The sequence below is a fragment of the Botrytis sinoallii genome (genome assembly GCF_014898435.1).
Source record: "Botrytis sinoallii strain Bc 23 chromosome Unknown BSIN_035, whole genome shotgun sequence".
NCBI lineage: Eukaryota > Fungi > Ascomycota > Leotiomycetes > Helotiales > Sclerotiniaceae > Botrytis > Botrytis sinoallii.
The window spans coordinates 328,965-348,464 of NW_024066062.1; the positions used below are offsets into that span (position 1 = coordinate 328,965).

Below are 19,500 nucleotides of genomic sequence, written 5' to 3' on the forward strand. Positions count from 1 at the left end.
AAAATCGATTTTAAATCAATTTATTCATCTGATCCATTCAAGCCCTAAAACTAGCTAAATATTTAAACTAGTATTTAATTAGTATATAAAACCAATTAGTCTATAAAGAACTTAAAATAGCTTCTGGTATTAATTTTAAATCTAATCCTCTAAAAAACAGATCTAATTATATTGAATAGATTAACCAAACTAAGCTCTTTCTGGAAATAAATGGCTTTATGCCATATATTGACGGTATAGAAATTCCACCCAATAAAAGTCTATATATAAATAAATCAGAAAAGCCTATTTCACCTGAATTAGCTATAAAATATAATGAAAGACTTTCAGAATATCAGAAAAATAAAAGAAAGGTATTAGAAACTATTAAATCTATAATTAGCTTCGAATTAATTAAAAGATTCAAAAATAAAATTTTGGCTAAAAGTCTATAGAACTCTATTAATAAAATATTTGGAGAGTTTTTCATCGAATTAATAAGAAAATACCTAAATAAACTAATAGAATCTAATTATACTAGCTTAAAAGGAATGGACAAATATACTAATTCGATCCAATCATTATATAATTACCTAAAATCAATAAATTTCGACATTCCGGATACCTTTATAGTATAGTTTCTTTTTAAAGGCCTACCTAGCTCTTTTAACAGCTTTACCTCTCGAAAATACAAAGAACTAGTTAAAAATATGGTTAGTATTAATCTGAATAAGCTCTTTTCGGAGCTAATATCCGAAGAGGCTAGAATACAATCTAATATTAACCTAAATACTAATAAAACAAACTTTAATAAAGCTCCCTATTATAAGCATTACTATAAAAAGGGATATTTAGAATCAAAATACTTTATAAAATATTCTAAATTAAAGACCAATAAAGGGAATAATAAAAAGCATTTTAAATTGAATTCAAATAAAAATTTAAATAAAAATTCAAATAAAGATTCGAATAAATCTATTTCTAGTAAGTAACTAATAGCTATAGATTATTATATAGACTTAACTAATCAATCTCTAGATTTAAATATAAATTTATATTAAATTCGGATACTATAGAGCATTATTCATTTAATAGGAAATGGTTTTATAAATTATAAGTTATTAAATAATCATTCCATTACTATAACTAATAGGGAGAAGCTTTATATTAATGATATAAAAGATATTTCTATTCTAATTAATAATAAATTAAAGGTGCTATTACAGAGAATATATTATATTCCCAATATAGCCTCCAATCTTATCAGTTCGAATAAAATAGCCTAAAAGGATGAGCTAGTCATATTATTCCCCCAGGAAATAAAATCGATATTATTTATAAAGAGGTTAATATATAAATTACAGCTCCCTAACTAATTAATGTATATTATCTTAATTTAAGATAGATTTGAAATATCTTAAAAGCATTAATACCCTTAAAATAGAAGAGAAATCAATTTAAAAATCGAATTTATTATTAAATAAAGTTGATCTCAATTTAATCCATAAGAGATTAGGTTATATAAATAAGGATTATATTATTAAATCCTTGAATATCCAATTAGATATAGCTAAATCTGATTTAAAGACATATAAATTATGCAAATTCAGCAAATTCCATTAGAAAATAAGCAAGGAACCTTTTGAAATCCTTGAAATAAGTTCTAAATTCGAAAAATTCAGTTTAGATATAGCTAAACCCTTTAGAACTATAGGAATTAAAGATAAAAAATACTTTCTAGTATTTATAGATTGGGCTATTAGAGCTATTTGGGTATATCCCATTAAATTCAAATCCCAGGCCTATAATATTCTAATAGAATTCTACAATCTAATTAGAAATCAGTTTAATATTAATATTAAAATATTAAGATTAGATAATATTCTTGAATTCCTTTTAAATAAATGATTGGATTTTATTCGAAATCATAGGATTATATACAAATATATTAGTTTGTATACTTATTCCCAAAATGGAATAGTCGAGATACTAAACAGATATATAGTCGAAAAACTAATCTATTTAATTAAAGAGAAAGAGATTCCATTCTACTTATGGTTATATTTAGTTAAAGCTATTGCTTATATCAAAAATAGAATATATAATAGTTTTATTAATAATTTATTATTCGAATTAATATATAATAAGAAGCCCGATCTAAGCTATATTAGAATCCTAGGCTCTCTTACTTATATTATTAATAATAAAGAAATTTGTAATGGAAAAACTGAATTCTAAAGCTTGAAAAGGTATATTAGTAGGCTTTGATTCGTCTAATAATTATTTGGTCTATATTTCAGCCAATAAGAGAGTGATTAGCTCGAGAGATATTGATATTCAAGAAGATCTTATATATTCTAATAAATATAAAAAATCAAGATCTAAAGCTATTGAAAGAAGAAAACCTCGAATTTCAATTTATTCAAGATAATATAGAAGATGAAGACATTACTAGCATTAATAGATATCAAGCTAATTCCGAAATGGATAAAAACAACAAAAGTAATAGAACAATCGATTATATAAAGATCGATCCCGGTAAGTCTACGCCTGGTGAATCTATGCTTGATGAGCTAATAGAATCTAATATACGGTAATCTAAGTGTATAAGAGGTCTAATTCCTGATAATAAAGGTTTTACTGATAATAGAAAACATGTGATTTCCTATTATGAACTTGCTTTTTCCGGGTATTTTAATTCAATCAATAAAAGGGTAAATATCGAAATAGATTAATAAGATCTTTAATTAGCTTTCAATATTAGGTTTAAAATAATAAAAAGATTATTATTAATAAGCCAGATTGTATATTGATTGAACCTAAATTCTATAAAAAAGCTATTAGCTCTTTGAAAAGAAATACTAACTGAAAGCTATAGAATATGAGATAAATACTCTTGAATCCAATAGAACTTAGAATATTGTTAATAATCCCAATAATAATAAAACCTTAAGGACTAGATGGGTATATAAAATAAAAGATTCAGATGAATTTATTGAATTCAAAGCTAGATTCATTGCTAAAGAATTCGAATAGTTATATAAATTAGACTATATTAATATGCATATATCAATAATTAAATCAATGGTATAAAAAGCTTTTATTTGTATTAGCTTTTCAAAACAATTAGCTAATTTATAAAATTGATATGATGCTAGCATTTGCATAAGGCATATCGATTATATTACTCTTATTAAGTCCACCAAAGGATTTAGCGAATTAAAGAATAAAGTTTTAAAGCTAATAAAGTTTTATATAACTAAAACAATCGGCCAGGATATGGTATTATATCCTAAAAGATATATTAAATAAATTAGGCTTATAAACCTAATCTCCAAAAAAATGCATTTTTATTAATAAAAATAAGAATATGATTCTAAGTGTATACATCACGATATTGCTATCATAACCCCAAATCAAAAGATTATTATAAATTTATTAATAATCTAAAGAAATATTTCAATCTAAAAGATCTAAATCCTATAAAAAAACTATCTAAGCATTCAAATCGAAAGGACTAGTAATACACTAAAACTACATCAATCAGAGTATATTAAAAAGATACTGACTAGATTCAATATGCTAGATTCCAATCCTGTTTCCACTTCAATAAACCCGAAAATAAAGCTAATTCATAATAAAGAGAAAGCTAATAATAATAATATTAATTATATCAAGAAATTATAGGCTCTTTATTATATTTAGCTTTTGGAATTAGACTAGATATAATATTTTTTATATTTAAATTAGCTAGTTTCTTATCCAATTCTAGTGCAAAATATATTCAAGCTATTAAAAGAATATTGAAATACTTGAAAGGAATTATAAATAAGAATACAAATTATAATAAAATTAAAAACCCTTATATTCAAGGATTCTGTGATGCTGATTATAAAGAAGAGATTAATATGTATAAATCCACTAGCGAATATGTATTTATACTAGGAAATAGGCCTATTAATTGGAAATCTAAACTATAGTCAATAGTAGCTCTTTCTACAGCCGAATCTGAATTTATTGCTATAAATCTAATTGCTAAAAGACTATTTATATTAAAAAGCTATTATTAGAGCTTAATCTATATAAGCAAAATAATTTCCTCTATATACAGATAATCAGGCCGCACTAGCGCTTGCTAAGAACCCTATATTCCACGAAAGAAACAAGTATATAGTAATCAGATTCTATTATATTAAAGATATTATTAAATCAGGGGATTTAGACCTAATTTATATATCTACTAATAAACAGAAAGCTAATGGGCTTACTAAACCATTAGCTCGAATCAAATTGATCGAATTCACGAATCAGATCAATCTGAATTAAGATATATAATAAGATTGATTTAATGCACCTATTAAGGGGGTGTGTGAGGATTCATAATAAGTCCACTAAATCATTTATTAATATCTTACTAAATAAGGGATATCTTGATGATTAATACACATATAATATAATCTTATATTATAAAATCATATTATTATATAGTTGTATAATAGTATCTCTTATCAAATTGATTTATAATGGAATAGAATAAAATGGAACTAGATGGAAGTATATAGGAAATATCGCTAAATTGATTGGTTGTACTTTCTTTTTATTATCTAAAATGATTCTATAAGATATGATTTAAATCGATCTTATTTATAAGTATAGAATATACTGGAATTTCATTATAAACTATATAAACCTAGAATATTCTTTAAAGAAAATCTAGGAAAAAGCAAGCAATTCATCTCAATTCAGCCTAGCTCTTCTAAATTGACTTCAATTCAACTCTTATTCTATATATTCGATTTATTCCTCAAGCTTAAACTGACTAGATCTTCCACTATCATTATAATAATACTATTCCTTATTATTATAAAAGCTAACCTCCAAGAGGAAAGAAAGCAACGGTAAATCATACTGTCATTGAACACGCTAAGAAGTACTTTCCAAATGTAAATTGGACAATTGATGCTCAATGGATTATTGATGGTAATATTTGGACGGCTGGCGGTGCTTGTGCTGGGATGGATATGATGGCTAGTTGGGTAATGAGTAGGGTTGGGATGGATCTGGCAAAGTTTGCATTTGAGGTTTTGGATTATGAACCTAGGGATGTGAGAGGTGATCGAGTTCTTCCTCAGCAACACCGTCATATTGTGGAAGCTTAAAGGATTCCAGGGGGGTGAAGCGCCATGGTCAGAGACAACAGCTCTTTATTAGGAAGCCTAGCATTGCAATTAGGAAAAGAGGTTAACCACTTGATACAAGATAGACAATTAAACCTAAAGCTTTTGGACACATAGATGCTGAATCATGGGTATGCATCTGCTTACTATATCACAAAACCCAATTGCCGTGCTTAAGAATGTGCGGACCTGGTGGACAAACGAAATTAAAAACTCCCAAACCCCAAAGATAAATTTTGCAAATAGCTTCAAAATTGGAACCTCGTCCACTGGGACAGATTAACTCGCGAAGATATATTTGATCAAAGAAACGACGAGGATAATTTTGGGGATCAGTGATGGAGAAGTGACCTCAAGGAGGGGCTCAGATCATCACCTATTTGGAAACACCAGACATATTGAAGAATGTTTCGAATAAGCAGCGGAGCAAATGAAAAGTGTTTAGTTTCTTCGATCTGGATTTTGTCTTGAAAACTGGTCAGCCATTAATCGGTTTTCAGGACGAGCAATTCGAACGCCGTGGTACCTCCTCGCCCGGAGTTTCTTTGACTGTGGTACACTGGCCAGACTGATCTCAAACACATTGTTTGCCTTGCGAATTGACCTTGGGAACATCGTTGAGATCATAGAGGAATCTCGAAGTCAAGAATGAATGCCGGGACGATTGAGAAGGCATGGAAAATGCCATTAGCCTTCTGTCGCCGTTGAATGATGGCGGTCGTGTTCGTTATTTGATCCCGTTGGCATTGTGATAAAGACACTGGTCATTCCGACGAGATATCTGTCAGTAGATATTTATATATATATATATAAGTACCTACCTACCTAGTGAACAGTTGATGTTGAAATCAATGACTTCAAGAGGTATGTATATACATTAATCATAAATTTGAGAACAAGAAATATAACATAATAACATACCTAGGTAGGTATATATTGTTGATTTTTGTTCAATGTAGAAGATTCCAACGTCAACGTCAATATGCAATTTTATTAACATCACACAATATTTATGGATTATGGATTTATGGCATTAATAAAAATCTCCATTCACTCCAGCTCCTTTCAGTAAGTGCGCCACAAAATCGTCATTGTTATTAGTCGATACCACCAGTACCAGCAATTTGATAACGATAAGCTCAATCGTCCCAAATCATTTGAACAATTGAACATGTGCATGTGAGGTGAGGGAGGTCGTGCACCAAGATTTCTTTGGTTGATGGGGAACCATTCTCCTTTTTTTAATTAACAGCTTAATACCTACTCATTATTATTATTATTGTACGAGTATTTATCGATATATTCCTATTCACAAAAGATCCTCCTATATTGTAATCTCATTCATCTCAAAATGTGTTCAGCAGTACAATAACATCACTTCTCATTTACATTCTTTGCATTCTCCCCTTCTCCCATTCTACCCTGCCCTTTCTAATGTGGTGCCTTGACACGCTGACAACCCACCATATACCAATAAAATGTTACTTTTATACCAAGCTGGAAGCGTGAAGATAGGAGAAATCGTTCGGTATAATGTTACATATACGCCGGCACACGATAGAATTCTGCCCTCTCCGGCAAGACTCCATTTGAAGATCAAGAATACTTCTGCCATAGCACTCCGAGCAGCCTTCGTTCACGGGCCCTATACTCTTTACGCAGCAGCATATCCTTCTACCTTCAATCCAAACGTCAAGTTTGAAAACCCTAGACGGGATGGTGTACCTGAATTTGAGCCAAACCTAAAAGCCGGAGGTTCATTCTCAACGGAACTTGTTGTTCCAGAAGATGTGCGCAAAACTGCCGGAAGCGCAAATCGAGATGGAAGATCGCCCGGCAGAGATGATTCGGATGTGAAAAGTGTTACCTGGATCATTGAAGTCACGTCGCAGGTTGTCTTTTCCAACTCTGCCAGCGTTAATTACGAAATTCTGCTAGGTCGAGACGAAAAAAGTCTATCGTTAGGATTTGCTTCAGGATCGATGTTAGGAGGCACAGCACCAGTGCCTGGACAACTTCATGATCACCAACAGAGTCAAGGAGCGAAAGATGGCCATCATGCGGCACTACCGAGGGGTATTTATTCCAGGGCCCTGCGAGTAAAGGTTGATGATACTGCAAGTCTATGGAATACCCCGAAGATGGACAGTAGGGACGAGGCAGCGGAGGAACAAAGGTCGAAGGGCAAGAATAAGGATGCGCCAGTTGAAGATGCCACAGGAGAGGGTCACATCAAAGAAAAGCCGAGGAAGAAGCGAACGAAAAATGTACATTTGGTGGTTTTGACACACGGATTGCATAGTAATCTTGGTGCCGATATGCTATTCTTGAAGGAGAGCATAGACGCGACAGCCAAGCAAGCCAAGATCGATGCAAAAGCCCGAAAAGCAAAAAAGAAACAAGAGGAGAAGCAAAGAAAGGCAGCTGAACAGGCCGAAAATCAAAATGTACAAGTTGATGGTATATCAAATGGAGAAGCGAGTACAGAAGGACACCATGAGGAACAGGTGGAAGAAACAGACGATGAATCCGATGACGAGGAAGAAGTCATTGTACGAGGGTTTTCCGGGAATGCCGTCCGAACAGAAAGAGGAATCAAATACCTAGGAAAAAGGCTTGCCAAATATGTTCTCACGATGACATACCCAGATCAACCATTTCGACCTACCCTCAAGAAATCAGCAACTGAAGCCCTTTCTCATGCTCTTAAACCTGATTCTTCTAAGTTGACGGATGATTCTGGGAAACCAGCACATGAGAATAGCAGCATCATTAAAGCGCCGCAAGATGTTGACCTTCCTTATCATTTCACCAGTATTAGTTTCATTGCTCATTCTCTTGGTGGACTGGTACAAACATATGCCGTGGCATACATTCAAAAACATTCACCTCAGTTCTTCGACATAATCAAGCCAATAAACTTCATTGCACTTGCTTCACCATTCTTAGGTCTCAGCAATGAGAACCCGTTGTATGTCAAATTTGCATTGGATTTTGGATTGGTCGGTCGCACAGGTCAGGATCTTGGACTGACATGGCGAGCACCAACCATCGCAAGAAGCGGTTGGGGTGCGCTCGTAGGGAATATTGGAGAAAGTGCTCATAAGAGACTTGATGGCGAATCTGCGCCAGAAGCAAAGCCCCTTCTACGGATTTTACCAACTGGACCCGCACATACTGTTCTTAAGAAATTTCGACATCGCACAGTCTACTCAAACGTTGTTAATGATGGAATCGTGCCCCTGCGAACTAGTTGTTTACTTTTCCTCGATTGGCAAAGCCTGGGTCGTGTGGAGAAAGCTAGAAGGGAAAATGGTCTTGTTGGTACCATGGCGGAATGGAGTTGGGCTGAACTAACTGGGGCAAATTCTGGATCACCGGCAAAGAAACAAGCACCTTGGTCAGAGGAGGAAGTCAGTGACATGGATGATATTGGAGGAACTGCTTCTCCCAACGCATTACAAAGACTGGAGACAGAAGTACCACAACCCCCAGAAAACGTCATGGATGACGATAAGCGAAGTGTTAAAAATGCCGAGATGCCTGGCCATTCAACTATATCTTCTATAGAAGGTAGGAATAGTAACGAGATGGGAAGTCCAACGTCTACATCTTTTACATCCAATAATAATGGACCACTTGCCAGTCTTTTTGGATTTTTTCGCTCTAACCCTTCCCCGAAATCCCATGCTCATCAACCTAAACATTCGAAAATATATAAAAGAAGCCAAACTATCAAACTCACCAACGATAGCGGTTCGTCGACACCGTCCTCTCTACCATCTCCAGCTCCAGAGGGCCACTCAAAAGCTTCGACGGGAGACACCGAAATCCAAGATCCAGATCATCTATCAGCACCTCCCAAAACAACCTTTTTTGAATCAGCAGGTGATCTTCTCAAGCCACCTCTACCATCTACAGAATTTTTGATTGATCCAGCCTCCCGTGCTCGAACAATTTTCCATGATCGTGTATATCATCCTTCGGACATTCCTCCACCACCCCTCAAAAAGAGATCCACGATGCTGCGAAGACGAAATTCTTCCGTTTCTGAACCTACTCCACCAACACCTGCTTCTCATACCGATAGCCAACTTTCAGCCTTAGATTATGATGATCCCAAGAACACTAATCCCTCTCGTCCTCCAAATACTGTTGTCGACTCTTCAGCAATGAAAGTCGAAGAGAAGATTGCTAGAGCTTATCATCGGGATCTAAGTTGGCGCAAGGTTCTCGTCAGCTTAGAACCTGATGCTCATAATAACATGATTGTGAGAAGAATGTTCGCCAATGCATATGGGTGGCCAGTGATCAAACATCTTTGCGATACCCATTTCTCAGATGATGCAATTGCAAGAAGAAAAGATGTAGACAGTGGAGGACGAGAAAGAGCTAAAGGTGCAGGGGAGGCTCCAGGCTCAGAAGGACAAGAAGTCGAATCTTCAATAGATACAATAAATGCCGAGAAGAAACTTGAGGAACGTGACAGAATCACAAGACATGATCGCACGAATTCGGAAGCGAGAGAAGCGAGAGATTCCGTTCCAGCACTTGCAACGTCTACTTCATCAATGGGACCACCCCCCGCACCTTCAAGAAGTGCAAGTTGGTCAAGGAATAAACAAGATGGATATGAGAGTGCCGGGTGGACTGATAGAGATTGGGTTGATAGTGCAGACGATAGTGAAGAGGACGAGAACAAACCGGCAGCTTCTGGGTGGAACTGGACAGAGAAGATTGTTGGGAAAGGTTCAAATGCATATCGAAGTCAAAGTACCAGTCCTAAGGAAAAAGGAACCGATAAAAAAGAAATTGCAAAATTTCTAGGAAAAGAACCTCTGGTCGCGAGTCCCGAACCAATTGAAGCAGTAGATAAAGAACTGGGACGAGCTGGAGTGGGCAGTGGAGATTCTACCCTCCCGGTTCTTGCTAAAGATCTAGCTGGGATGGGTATAGGACTAGATGGAGCAAGAGCAGGGGGATCCGAAGTAATACCTAAACATGATCTTATGCCGGCAGCCAAGGAGAATTAATGTTCACTGACGAAGAAAGAAAGAAAATGAATTTTATTCTCGGGATATGATATAATTGCATAGCCATGGAGTTTTCATTTCGTTAGATAGCATGGATATATATCTTTAACATAAGAGATACATATACAAATCGAGTTTCTGAGGACTTTTGCCCTTGATTCTGCTTGTTACTTTTCACATTGTGAGTTCATGATTAAGCTTACAACGCCCTCTATTTGATGTCTTCCTGGCTTGACAAATGCATATATGAGGCTTAATTAAAGCACCACGAAAATTCTAATTTACTTTCAAATCTTAATGCACTCCCAAATCCCCAAAATTGTGTACAACAGTATAACAAATCCGAATTCAACATACACAAAACGCTGTTGTCAGTTAACTGGTAAACCTCCTCTTCGCCCTTCCCTCACATCCCCAAATTCTTTTTACCTCCCCCTTCGTATTTCTCCATCCACCTCCGCTTCTTTACCAACTTCCATTTAATTCTTCTATGTCTACTTCAATAAGTGAATGTGCACTTTCTCACGGATAGACGAATTTGTTACACGCCGAACGAGATAACTCGTAGAACAAAGGAGAGAGGCCCGAACTACACGGATAATGCAGCCCATGGTACGACATCTCAATTACGACCGGATTCTATTTGCACGTTGACTAGAGACTGTGACTAAGATTTGAACTATCCCACATAAACATTTCAAGCATCAAGGTGCCAGTTGCCAGGTAAAAGTAAGTCATTTCGAGTAATTCTATATACATTAAGCTAAATCCACCCTTAGGCGAAGAAGAAAATTATTCGTAAAAATGGTATAGATCGTTGATCGTTATATAGTCGTTATTGAACTCCATATCCGCCAGCCGGGTATTGATCCGAGTCATTGCTCCATATAAACGAGATAGCCATAGCCATATCTCCCAGCCGCCTTTCCTTCCCACCCGTGTCCGTACCCCTTTTATCCAATCAATCATCCGTTCATCCATCCATCCAAGCCTCTCATAGGCCTGTAATCATTGTGTTATCCCACCCGAATTTCGTAAGAATTGGTTTGTAGTCAAGCATAACCCTCTCGTTCATCCTAATTTATTTACCCGTTTACTAAAACCGCTCTTCCTCTAGGCGACAAAATCAAATCAAGATACCGGTTCCGCAGGTGGAGCACCAGGAGCAACGTGATTTCTCCAAGCATCTACTCTGTTCCTTCCACTACCAAGCCCAGCAAGTATTGACGACTTAGTCTTCTTCTCCTTTTCTTTCTTTGGCTTTGATGCAGAACTGGAGTCTCTGGAAGGCGTAGCAGAAGCTCTCGAAGCTGGCGCATGGATAGCTGCTTCAGCCGCATAATCAGTTCTTGTTCTTCTCGGCACCACAATATCTGACGCTCTTCGTGTATGAACAGCGCCTCTTGCAGTGTCCCGAGTGGTATGTCTTCTAACAAGACCCGGGGCCGCAGGTGGCTCAGGTACAGGAGCTGGAGCAACCGTTGGGTAACGATCAGTCATTTCGCCAACAGTTGGATTTGCTGCAGCCACTCCTCGTGGTCTTAAAAATCCCGGAAGAAAATTTGTAACTCCAAGTCCAAAGTTCATAACCCCACCAGGTTGAGCTAGGACATCGCTAGCTTCGCGTATGTAGTCCTGATTCATGAAATGATTTGCGCCATTGCCGACCCCCTGAACTTCGCCTATTCCACCATTATAGTTTGCATCGCGATCATTCGTTGGCATTCCATCCGTACCCCAGTTTTGAAGCTGTCGAGCTAGTCTTTCATCTTCGCGTTCTTGACGACGTCTTTGATCGAGCTCTTCATTGTAATTGGCAGGTGGTTGTCTTCTAGCTCTGTCTCGAGCATTTCTTGGAGGTGCTGCTGGATTTCTGACAGGGGCTTCCTGAACTGGAACGGGTTGAGGGACTTGCATGTCATCCAACCTATCGTTCTCAGTTGTTTCATAATTGAACCATGGGCAATTGCACGTCTTCCATTTCAACCCACAGATCATACAAAATTGTGCTGTACAGTGACTTCGAAGACGATATATGTTAGTTCTTGACCACTCTAGCTGTGCACAAATTCTCCACTTACCAAGTCATATGGTTACACCCCTCCTTCAACTCTACCATAGTCCTACAACTGTAACAACGTTGCCATCCAGCTTGTTTTGCAGTTTCAAGCAATTTGTTTGTTTCCTCGTCTTTAGGGCATTCTTTCGATCCATGCCATTTACCATTACACAATGCGCAGACTTTGGTCTTACACCTCCCACAGATTCCATATTTTTTCCCGTTCTCCTTGTGAATATTTTCGGGTTTGATCCATTCACCACATTTCTTCGCGGGACAGTATATTCGATTTTTCGTAGTGTATTCCTGATATTTCTTATTCCAAAGTTTCTTGAAAGGTACATCGAATAGCTTTTCGACATGTTTCAATGGAATGTGTTCTGCTGTACAACATTTTGGTGGCATATGTGCTGGATCCTTAACGGATAGTCGGAATATCCGTTTGAGGCAAGAATGACACATTCGATGGCCACATCGTAGTTTGGCACATTTAGATTTGGGAATATCATCGGATAGACAGGTGAGACATTCGACACTGTAATGATTAGGATACTACTTTTGCGCATCGATTTTATGGGATGACTTACAGCTTTTCCGGCTCGGGGGGTGGAGGAGGAGGTGGTGGTGGTCCGGATGAGAAGAAACTTCCTAAAAAACTACCACGCCGTTGTGATGTTTGTGAAGTGGTTGTATTTGCGACAGATGCTGGTGGTTTTGGCACTGTTGTATTACTCCTCCTCAGTATTGGCGCAGGCTCCGTGGTAATGCGAGTCGTTGCACTCCTACATACAAATGCGATTAATATTAAATCACAATGTAAGATGCGCAAAGCGAAGATACATACCTCGAAAGTGGAGGGCGTGACACGGAATCACCGGCAGTGATTTTAGTTCTACGCGACGCACTTTTCGACCCTGAGATTCCTACATCTGCGGAGCCCTTTGTAGGCGACTTATCTTTATCCTCTTCCTTCACCCTCCTAGTTGAACTTGACCTTTTTGGTTGCTCCGGAACCACAGCCTTGGTTCTCTTCTTCGACTTTGGATCCATAGGTTCTACTGGGGAGTTATCATCGTCTTCGGAATCACTACTAGACTCATCCTCTTCGTCCCGGCGTCTCCTTTCCGTTTTAGTCGCCTCCCGAGGCTTGTTCTTACTTCCACTCTCCTTCTCCCTCTGCCTCTCCCTTGGGGCAGCATAAACATAATCACCCCCCGATTTCTCCTCCCTCTCACTTGTTTTTGATCGCGAATGATGTCCAGCACCATCTTCTGAAGTATGATGTCGTCTTCTTCTTCTATGACTCGATGATGATTTCGTCGCATCAACTGTCGTACTTGAATCGGCGGGCATCTTTTCAGTTGCTGCTGCACTGTTGCGGGTCGATCGATTTGTTGGATTCCCCTCGAGTCTTTCTAGACGGAGTCTGCGGACTTCAGAAACATCAGGCTCAACTGATGTAACTCCGTCCTCTCCTTCATGTCGTCCTGATCGTGATTTATGAACTTTGCCATCTTCTAATTCGCCATCTCGAAATTTTGGCCTGCGCCTTACTTTATGAATATCGTTCAAACCCGCCATTCGAACTTTCTAACCCCAATAGCCTCAAAATTAATTGGGCATTTGAGCCTATGGAATTATCTTCACAATGCAGTGGGTGGATTGAAACGATGGGCGAGACAATTCAACGGTGAACAACTGGTGGTATGGGATAGGGTAATCCTTCTGCGGATGATATGATTGATTGGGCACAATTTGATTATTTGCTGACAGGCTTTTTGCATATGCAATAGCGAAAATGGGGCTGGAAACTCTTTTGATCGGATACGCAAGCAAAAATGGGTAGATCGGCGCAATTATTAAGTCTGCTACTGGTAAAGATGGCGAAGATGGCAAAATCAAAAGAAATCTTGCTGGGTATGGACCCTTACTTATGAAGGAGATCTTTTTGTAGGTACTGTACGAGTACTGTTGTTTAGTTCCTCGACTCCGTACTTGTGGAGCAGGAGGGGGAATGAGTACGAAGAATTAGATATGGAGAACATATATTTGACATGCTTGTACGACAGATAACTTTGGAGATAAGGAACAAATATCACAGGATTTGATCGAGTCCATATTCGGTCAAGCAACTGTACTTGCTTGTACTCAGTATTGATAATAAGTTGAACTTCATTTTGGCGGTGTTTCCGTTATCGTTGTTATCGTCGATAGTCGCAAAGCTCGCACGGAGGCACGGCACGCTCACGCTCGCTCGCACATTAGATGGAGGTGAAAATGGCACGGCCCGCAAGGGAAAACTCTTTTTCTTTTGTAAGATTACTTTGTAGGATTACAGAACTTCAACAAAATGTACCCTCACAACCCTGCTAAATCATTCGTATTGTTTTGCTTGCTATATATATTCAATAAGTCTAATGACAACACACACCCTCCTGTCTATAATGATTGCAAGTACCAATCATCACCAAAGAAGAGGAGAAGAAGAAGGGATTGTGACAAATATCGCGGATATAGAGATCATTGGCTTACCATTCGCCAAGGGTCTCTAAATTGTATCTGCTGCATTACCTGTTGTCATTTCTCTACTCTCTACCAAGCACCATACCATTCAAGCTACAATGAAAGCACTCGGGTTTCTCACATGGCAAGTGCTTGTGTTGATGATTTCCTATCGATCCTGTTCAGCAATCGTGCTGCATTTCTCCATCAATACGCGTATTCATGGAAAGCCCTGCAAATGTTGAATGTCGGCAGAGATCTTCTGTGGAATCTCATATTTGTGGTTAACTATCAACAATGATGTGTACAATGTGAACGATGTCAAAAAGTCCACTCAGAGACAGGTTGTCTTTCGTTTCGAACGGGACCATGCAATGTAGTGCTGGCCTCATTCAAATGTCGCCTACGTGGATATGCAGAATATCAAGAAAGGGGCGGGGCCAGATCGAGTTGCGAAACGGTTGGATTGCAACGTCTACCGGATTTAGACGACATATTGAGAGGAATTTCATACACTGCTTTTAACAAAGAAGCCTGATCAGACGTCAGATTATCAAGCATTATAACTTGTCACCCTGTTGTGCTCCAAGCAGGGCTATAGATTTCCATCATTTGCTTGCCCTCATACCACCATCAATCGTCGTTTCTACTCTAGGCCATCTCACCTCTCTGAATTTTTCATCTCCGCCTCTGCTTTACCAAAGTACTTGGTCCTCCGTGGCCACACCGTTCATCCAAGTATGAATTAATAATTCAGGATCAGAAAGGATCATGATATAACGCCAGTAAATGTGGTAACTACTGGGAAAGGGAGCATCTGTTTGTTTGCTGATTTAAGAGGTTTACACAACGTCTATGTGGCCGAAGTATTTTCTTTAGCTGGTGGTAATAGCATTGTGTGCAAACGCGATCACTCAATTTGAAAAAAGTCGTGGAATCCTGCCCGATGCCAAAAAGGATACTGCTGCACCTTTCAGTCAAATGGTTAGCCCTGGTCATCATCATCTTATACTTATACTTATGTAGAAATGAGTAAATCTGTTGGCAAATTGTTGATACTTTGTCCAATAATAATTTTAATACCTAGAATAATTTTTGGTGCTCTCTGAATTGTGCTTGTGGATATTCTTCGGCATTCCCTGTTGGCCACCAAGATCCCTCATACATCCGTTCATTGTTTTTTTAAAACTTTCTTGGAAAGTATTAGGTAGCACGCTACAATGGTACCTGCCTAAGGCAGTTAAAAGCTTGATGCAGTCTCATGCTAAACTTCGATGAAATGCGCATCCCACTCTAAGCAAATCTTACATCCATGATATATCATCGACAAGTTTTTTGGTATTCCGATAACTTAACTCGCTTAAGTAGTTTATGCTGCTGATCATACTTGCAGCTTGCTATAGAGCCTGCAGACTCCACTTCTCCACGAATCCTCAACCACCCAAAGGCCATCCGCGTATCCGATCACATGTATTTTACAACACAAGTCTTATAAATATCTAATAATTGCATTCACGATTCAACTCTTTCTTATCTTCTTCAATACTTTCATCATGGGAGACGACAAATATAATAGAAATGCCTTAGTCAATCGGATATTACCTCAGATGCAGCTAGCGAATGGCTTGAGCAACTCAGCACCTCCCTCAACTGATACTGAAAAGGATTCATCAGGTTTGAATCCTGCTATCAATAGATTTGCGGTGAAAGGAAATGCAATCTGTATCATACCCCTCCCAACTATCATCGACAACACTTACATAACGATCCAATTTAGTCACAGGCGGAGCAGGCACTCTAGCTTTACAAGGAGCTCGTGCCCTTCTCGAACACGGCCTTAGTGGATTAGCTCTATATGATATCAATCCAAAAGACGATCATCCTGGCATATCCGCCTTGAGGGCAGACTTTCCTAGTGCCAAGATTCTATTGAAACAAGTTGATGTCACAAACGTGGAAATTTTGAAACAAGTTATCGATGAGACAGTATCAACCTTAGGAAGTGTTGATATATTGTGTTGCTACGCAGGTGTTGTAGGATGTGTGCATGCGCTCGATATAAGTGTCGATGAATGGAGACGCACTTTGGAGATCAATACAACTGGGGCGTTTCTATGTGCACAAGCTGTTGCTAAGTATGTTTCTGTGTTGGCTTTAAGGTGGTAATGCTAATTTTGAATTTAGAAAAATGGTTGATCAAAAAACTGGTGGTTCCATTGTGTTCATTGCATGTTTGTCTCCGCAATTTCTAAGTAGTCAATTAACGATTGAGTGTACACTGACAACAATTTCTAGCGATATCTGGTCATACTGTTAACTATCCTCAACCTCAAATCGCTTACAATGTCTCCAAATCTTCTTTACTTCATATGAAATCATGTCTTGCAGCTGAGTGGTCTCGATACGGTATCCGTACGAATACCATCTCTCCTGGTTACATGGATACTATTCTCAATGAAGGTGATGGATTAGAAGATGCAAGGAATATTTGGACATCCAGAAATCCAATCGGTAGGATGGGAAATCCAGAAGAATTGAGTGGAGCTTTGGTACTTTTATGTAGTGGAGCGGGGAGTTATATTACTGGAGCTGATCTGATTGTCGATGGTAAGTTTGATGGTCATGATGGGACATCTGTGGAAGGTATACTAATTGATTGTTAGGAGGTCAAACTATCTTTTGAGCAATGAAAGAGATGCTGGAAAGTAACACCGAGGAGGAAGTTTAGCAACATGGTCTTCGACAACTACGTCACTGAGAATTCTATCAGATTATCGAATATCATATTGTCATTTTATCTCGCCCAAATTCAATTGTTAAATTGTGCGGTGTAGATCACTTCTTGTGGTAAAGGCAATGCCTCTGCGCGCTTACCCCCCTCGAGCGTGTTTCTAGCAGTCAGTCTTTTTAACCATGGTTTCCTGGATATTTGAATTTATGTTGAAAGTAAATTGACATTCCATTATTTGGAGATGCATTTAGAATATCTTGAAAGAGGTTATTAGCATCTTATTTCCGAAGAATTGCTCCATTTTTTTAATGATAAAAGGAGCATTAAAGTTTAGGTTGAGGTGCGTGAGAACTTGGAATATTCAGTCATCTATTATTGATTCAATCATTATGTTATAAGATGCCAAAAAGATGAAGGAAAAGGGAGAACAGTAATTCACTTAAGTTGTTTAAAATATGATCCTTGATTAGGGTTAGTAAAACTGTCGAACACCGTTGTCCTGGTATAGGGAGTGCTTGGGCGGAGAGATGAAGGTGCGACCAAAATGTTCCACGATGACAACATTGTTTCCCCGCCCGAGAAAATTACCATAAACTATACAGTGGGAGGGTTTGAACTTAGGATGATTTTTACTGCGCGACTGCACCAAATTACCATGCATTGAATAAAAGCAGTAATTCGGTATTTACTATCTTAGCAGGGACAAAGCTTCCTTTCCAAATTCTCAAGTCTATGAGTCGTCACCATCATCCGATGACCCAATATCTCATCAATCCCCGTCAAAATCGTTCATCTTCTTCAACATGTGGGCTTGATTGACGCATAACTTCTCCCTGGGAAGCCCACGGGAGTCGAAAGTGGTCCCCATTCGCCGAGAAGGTTTAAAGGTGCCATCATTGGCGAAGAACTGTACGTTCTTGGGAATTATCATGGCATATTCTTGATATTGGAAAGAGACTTTATCGTAAATCGATGGAATGAAGCGTTCCAAGAACTTTTTGAGATATGAAAGATGAAGGTGTTATAATGTGTTCTCGTCAACTTGAGTAAGATATTTAAAGTATGTGTACGGAATTTCTCTCAAATTTTCACTGAAGCTACAGAGAGGTGAGTATCGAATTACCCCGAAGCTTGTCGGCGGTATCTGACGAACAAGTGTTGAAACACACAACTGAATTAATGATCGATTTGCCAGACGATTGAGAATACGGGTAATTACACCAAGCAAGTCAAGACTCAGTAGCCGAGTTGCAGGAGAATTCTTATCGGACAGTGAATTTGATGAATAAAGAGAGTGGCAGATTAGCAACTCCGCTAACTATCATAGCAGGTCATACTCCGTTGTTCCCTATCTTCGCAAATTCTGTGCTAGATCATTGTAGATTCTGACCACAACACGCTCTAAGTAAATCGTCAAAAAACCAACTAGTGGGGCCTAGGTTGAAAATTGGAAAATTGGCAGATACATAAAATGTGCACGGTGACCATGAAACTCTTGCCGTGGTCCCTCCCTTCGAAGTCATCCCAGATTTCGAGCGCAAAAACGAAAAGACGAATGGGCAAAGCGAAAACCAGAAACCGAGAGGAAAATCCAAGGTAGATGATCCATGAGGATACGCGAAGGAAACAATATTGAATACTCCGGTCTACAGGATTCATGAAGGAAGCAGTCTATGGGAAGATTTCTGCAAATATTCGAAGTATTCTTGAGTCTGCCATTTTCCCCCCAACACTATCAGTCCAGCCTAGAAAAACTCCGAGACGACGAACAAGTCCAAGTAAGCCGGTATATTGAATATCACACTGTTCATCAGCACTTGTTCCATGTTGGCCACCTTCTCCATCACCAGCATGAGCTTTTGAGGTCAGAGCCTAGTGTATATATATCTATCGGCCTACTATTTTCACCGCGAAGCAATTGATCGCGAGACAAAAGACATCCGCAGTTGCGTAAATAGCGTAATCGAAAATCAACAGCCATTATAGAAACCTACCCCATGATTGTTCGATGGCCTCCTA

The 19,500-nt window shown here is 38.2% G+C and overlaps 3 protein-coding genes across 3 annotated transcripts; 2 read left to right on the top strand and 1 right to left on the bottom strand.

The window, feature by feature from the left end:
• Nucleotides 1-6,634: 6,634 nt before the first annotated feature.
• Nucleotides 6,635-10,189, top strand: EAF02_011767 (uncharacterized protein; the record flags this gene model as incomplete). Its single annotated transcript, XM_038907814.1, has 1 exon — nt 6,635-10,189. The coding sequence occupies one exon, from the start codon at nt 6,635-6,637 to the stop codon at nt 10,187-10,189; it is 3,555 nt and encodes a 1,184-aa protein (XP_038752458.1).
• A 751-nt stretch (nt 10,190-10,940) lies between these two features.
• Nucleotides 10,941-14,416, bottom strand: EAF02_011768 (uncharacterized protein). The gene is made up of 4 exons (XM_038907815.1): nt 13,093-14,416; nt 12,836-13,030; nt 12,271-12,783; nt 10,941-12,209 (listed from the first exon to the last, which is right to left on the bottom strand). Exons 1-4 carry the CDS (start codon nt 13,827-13,829, stop codon nt 11,321-11,323), a joined length of 2,334 nt encoding a protein of 777 aa, XP_038752459.1. The 5' UTR covers nt 13,830-14,416; the 3' UTR covers nt 10,941-11,320.
• Nucleotides 14,417-16,303: 1,887 nt separating this feature from the next.
• On the top strand, nt 16,304-17,433 carry EAF02_011769 (uncharacterized protein; the record flags this gene model as incomplete). The annotated part of the gene is made up of 5 exons (XM_038907816.1): nt 16,304-16,424; nt 16,528-16,885; nt 16,935-16,981; nt 17,046-17,357; nt 17,414-17,433. The coding sequence occupies 5 exons, from the start codon at nt 16,304-16,306 to the stop codon at nt 17,431-17,433; spliced, it is 858 nt and encodes a 285-aa protein (XP_038752460.1).
• Between the last annotated feature and the right edge of the window lie 2,067 nt (nt 17,434-19,500).

Excerpts from the sequence above, each read along its gene's own strand:
- EAF02_011768 (XM_038907815.1), bottom strand. The coding sequence starts at position 13,829 with ATGGCGGGTTTGAACGATATTCATAAAGTAAGGCGCAGGCCAAAATTT. Across the intron at positions 13,031-13,092 it reads TCACGCCCTCCACTTTCGAG|GAGTGCAACGACTCGCATTA; the intron begins GTATGTATCTTC and ends ATTTGTATGTAG. Across the intron at positions 12,784-12,835 it reads CCCCCCGAGCCGGAAAAGCT|TGTCGAATGTCTCACCTGTC; the intron begins GTAAGTCATCCC and ends TAATCATTACAG.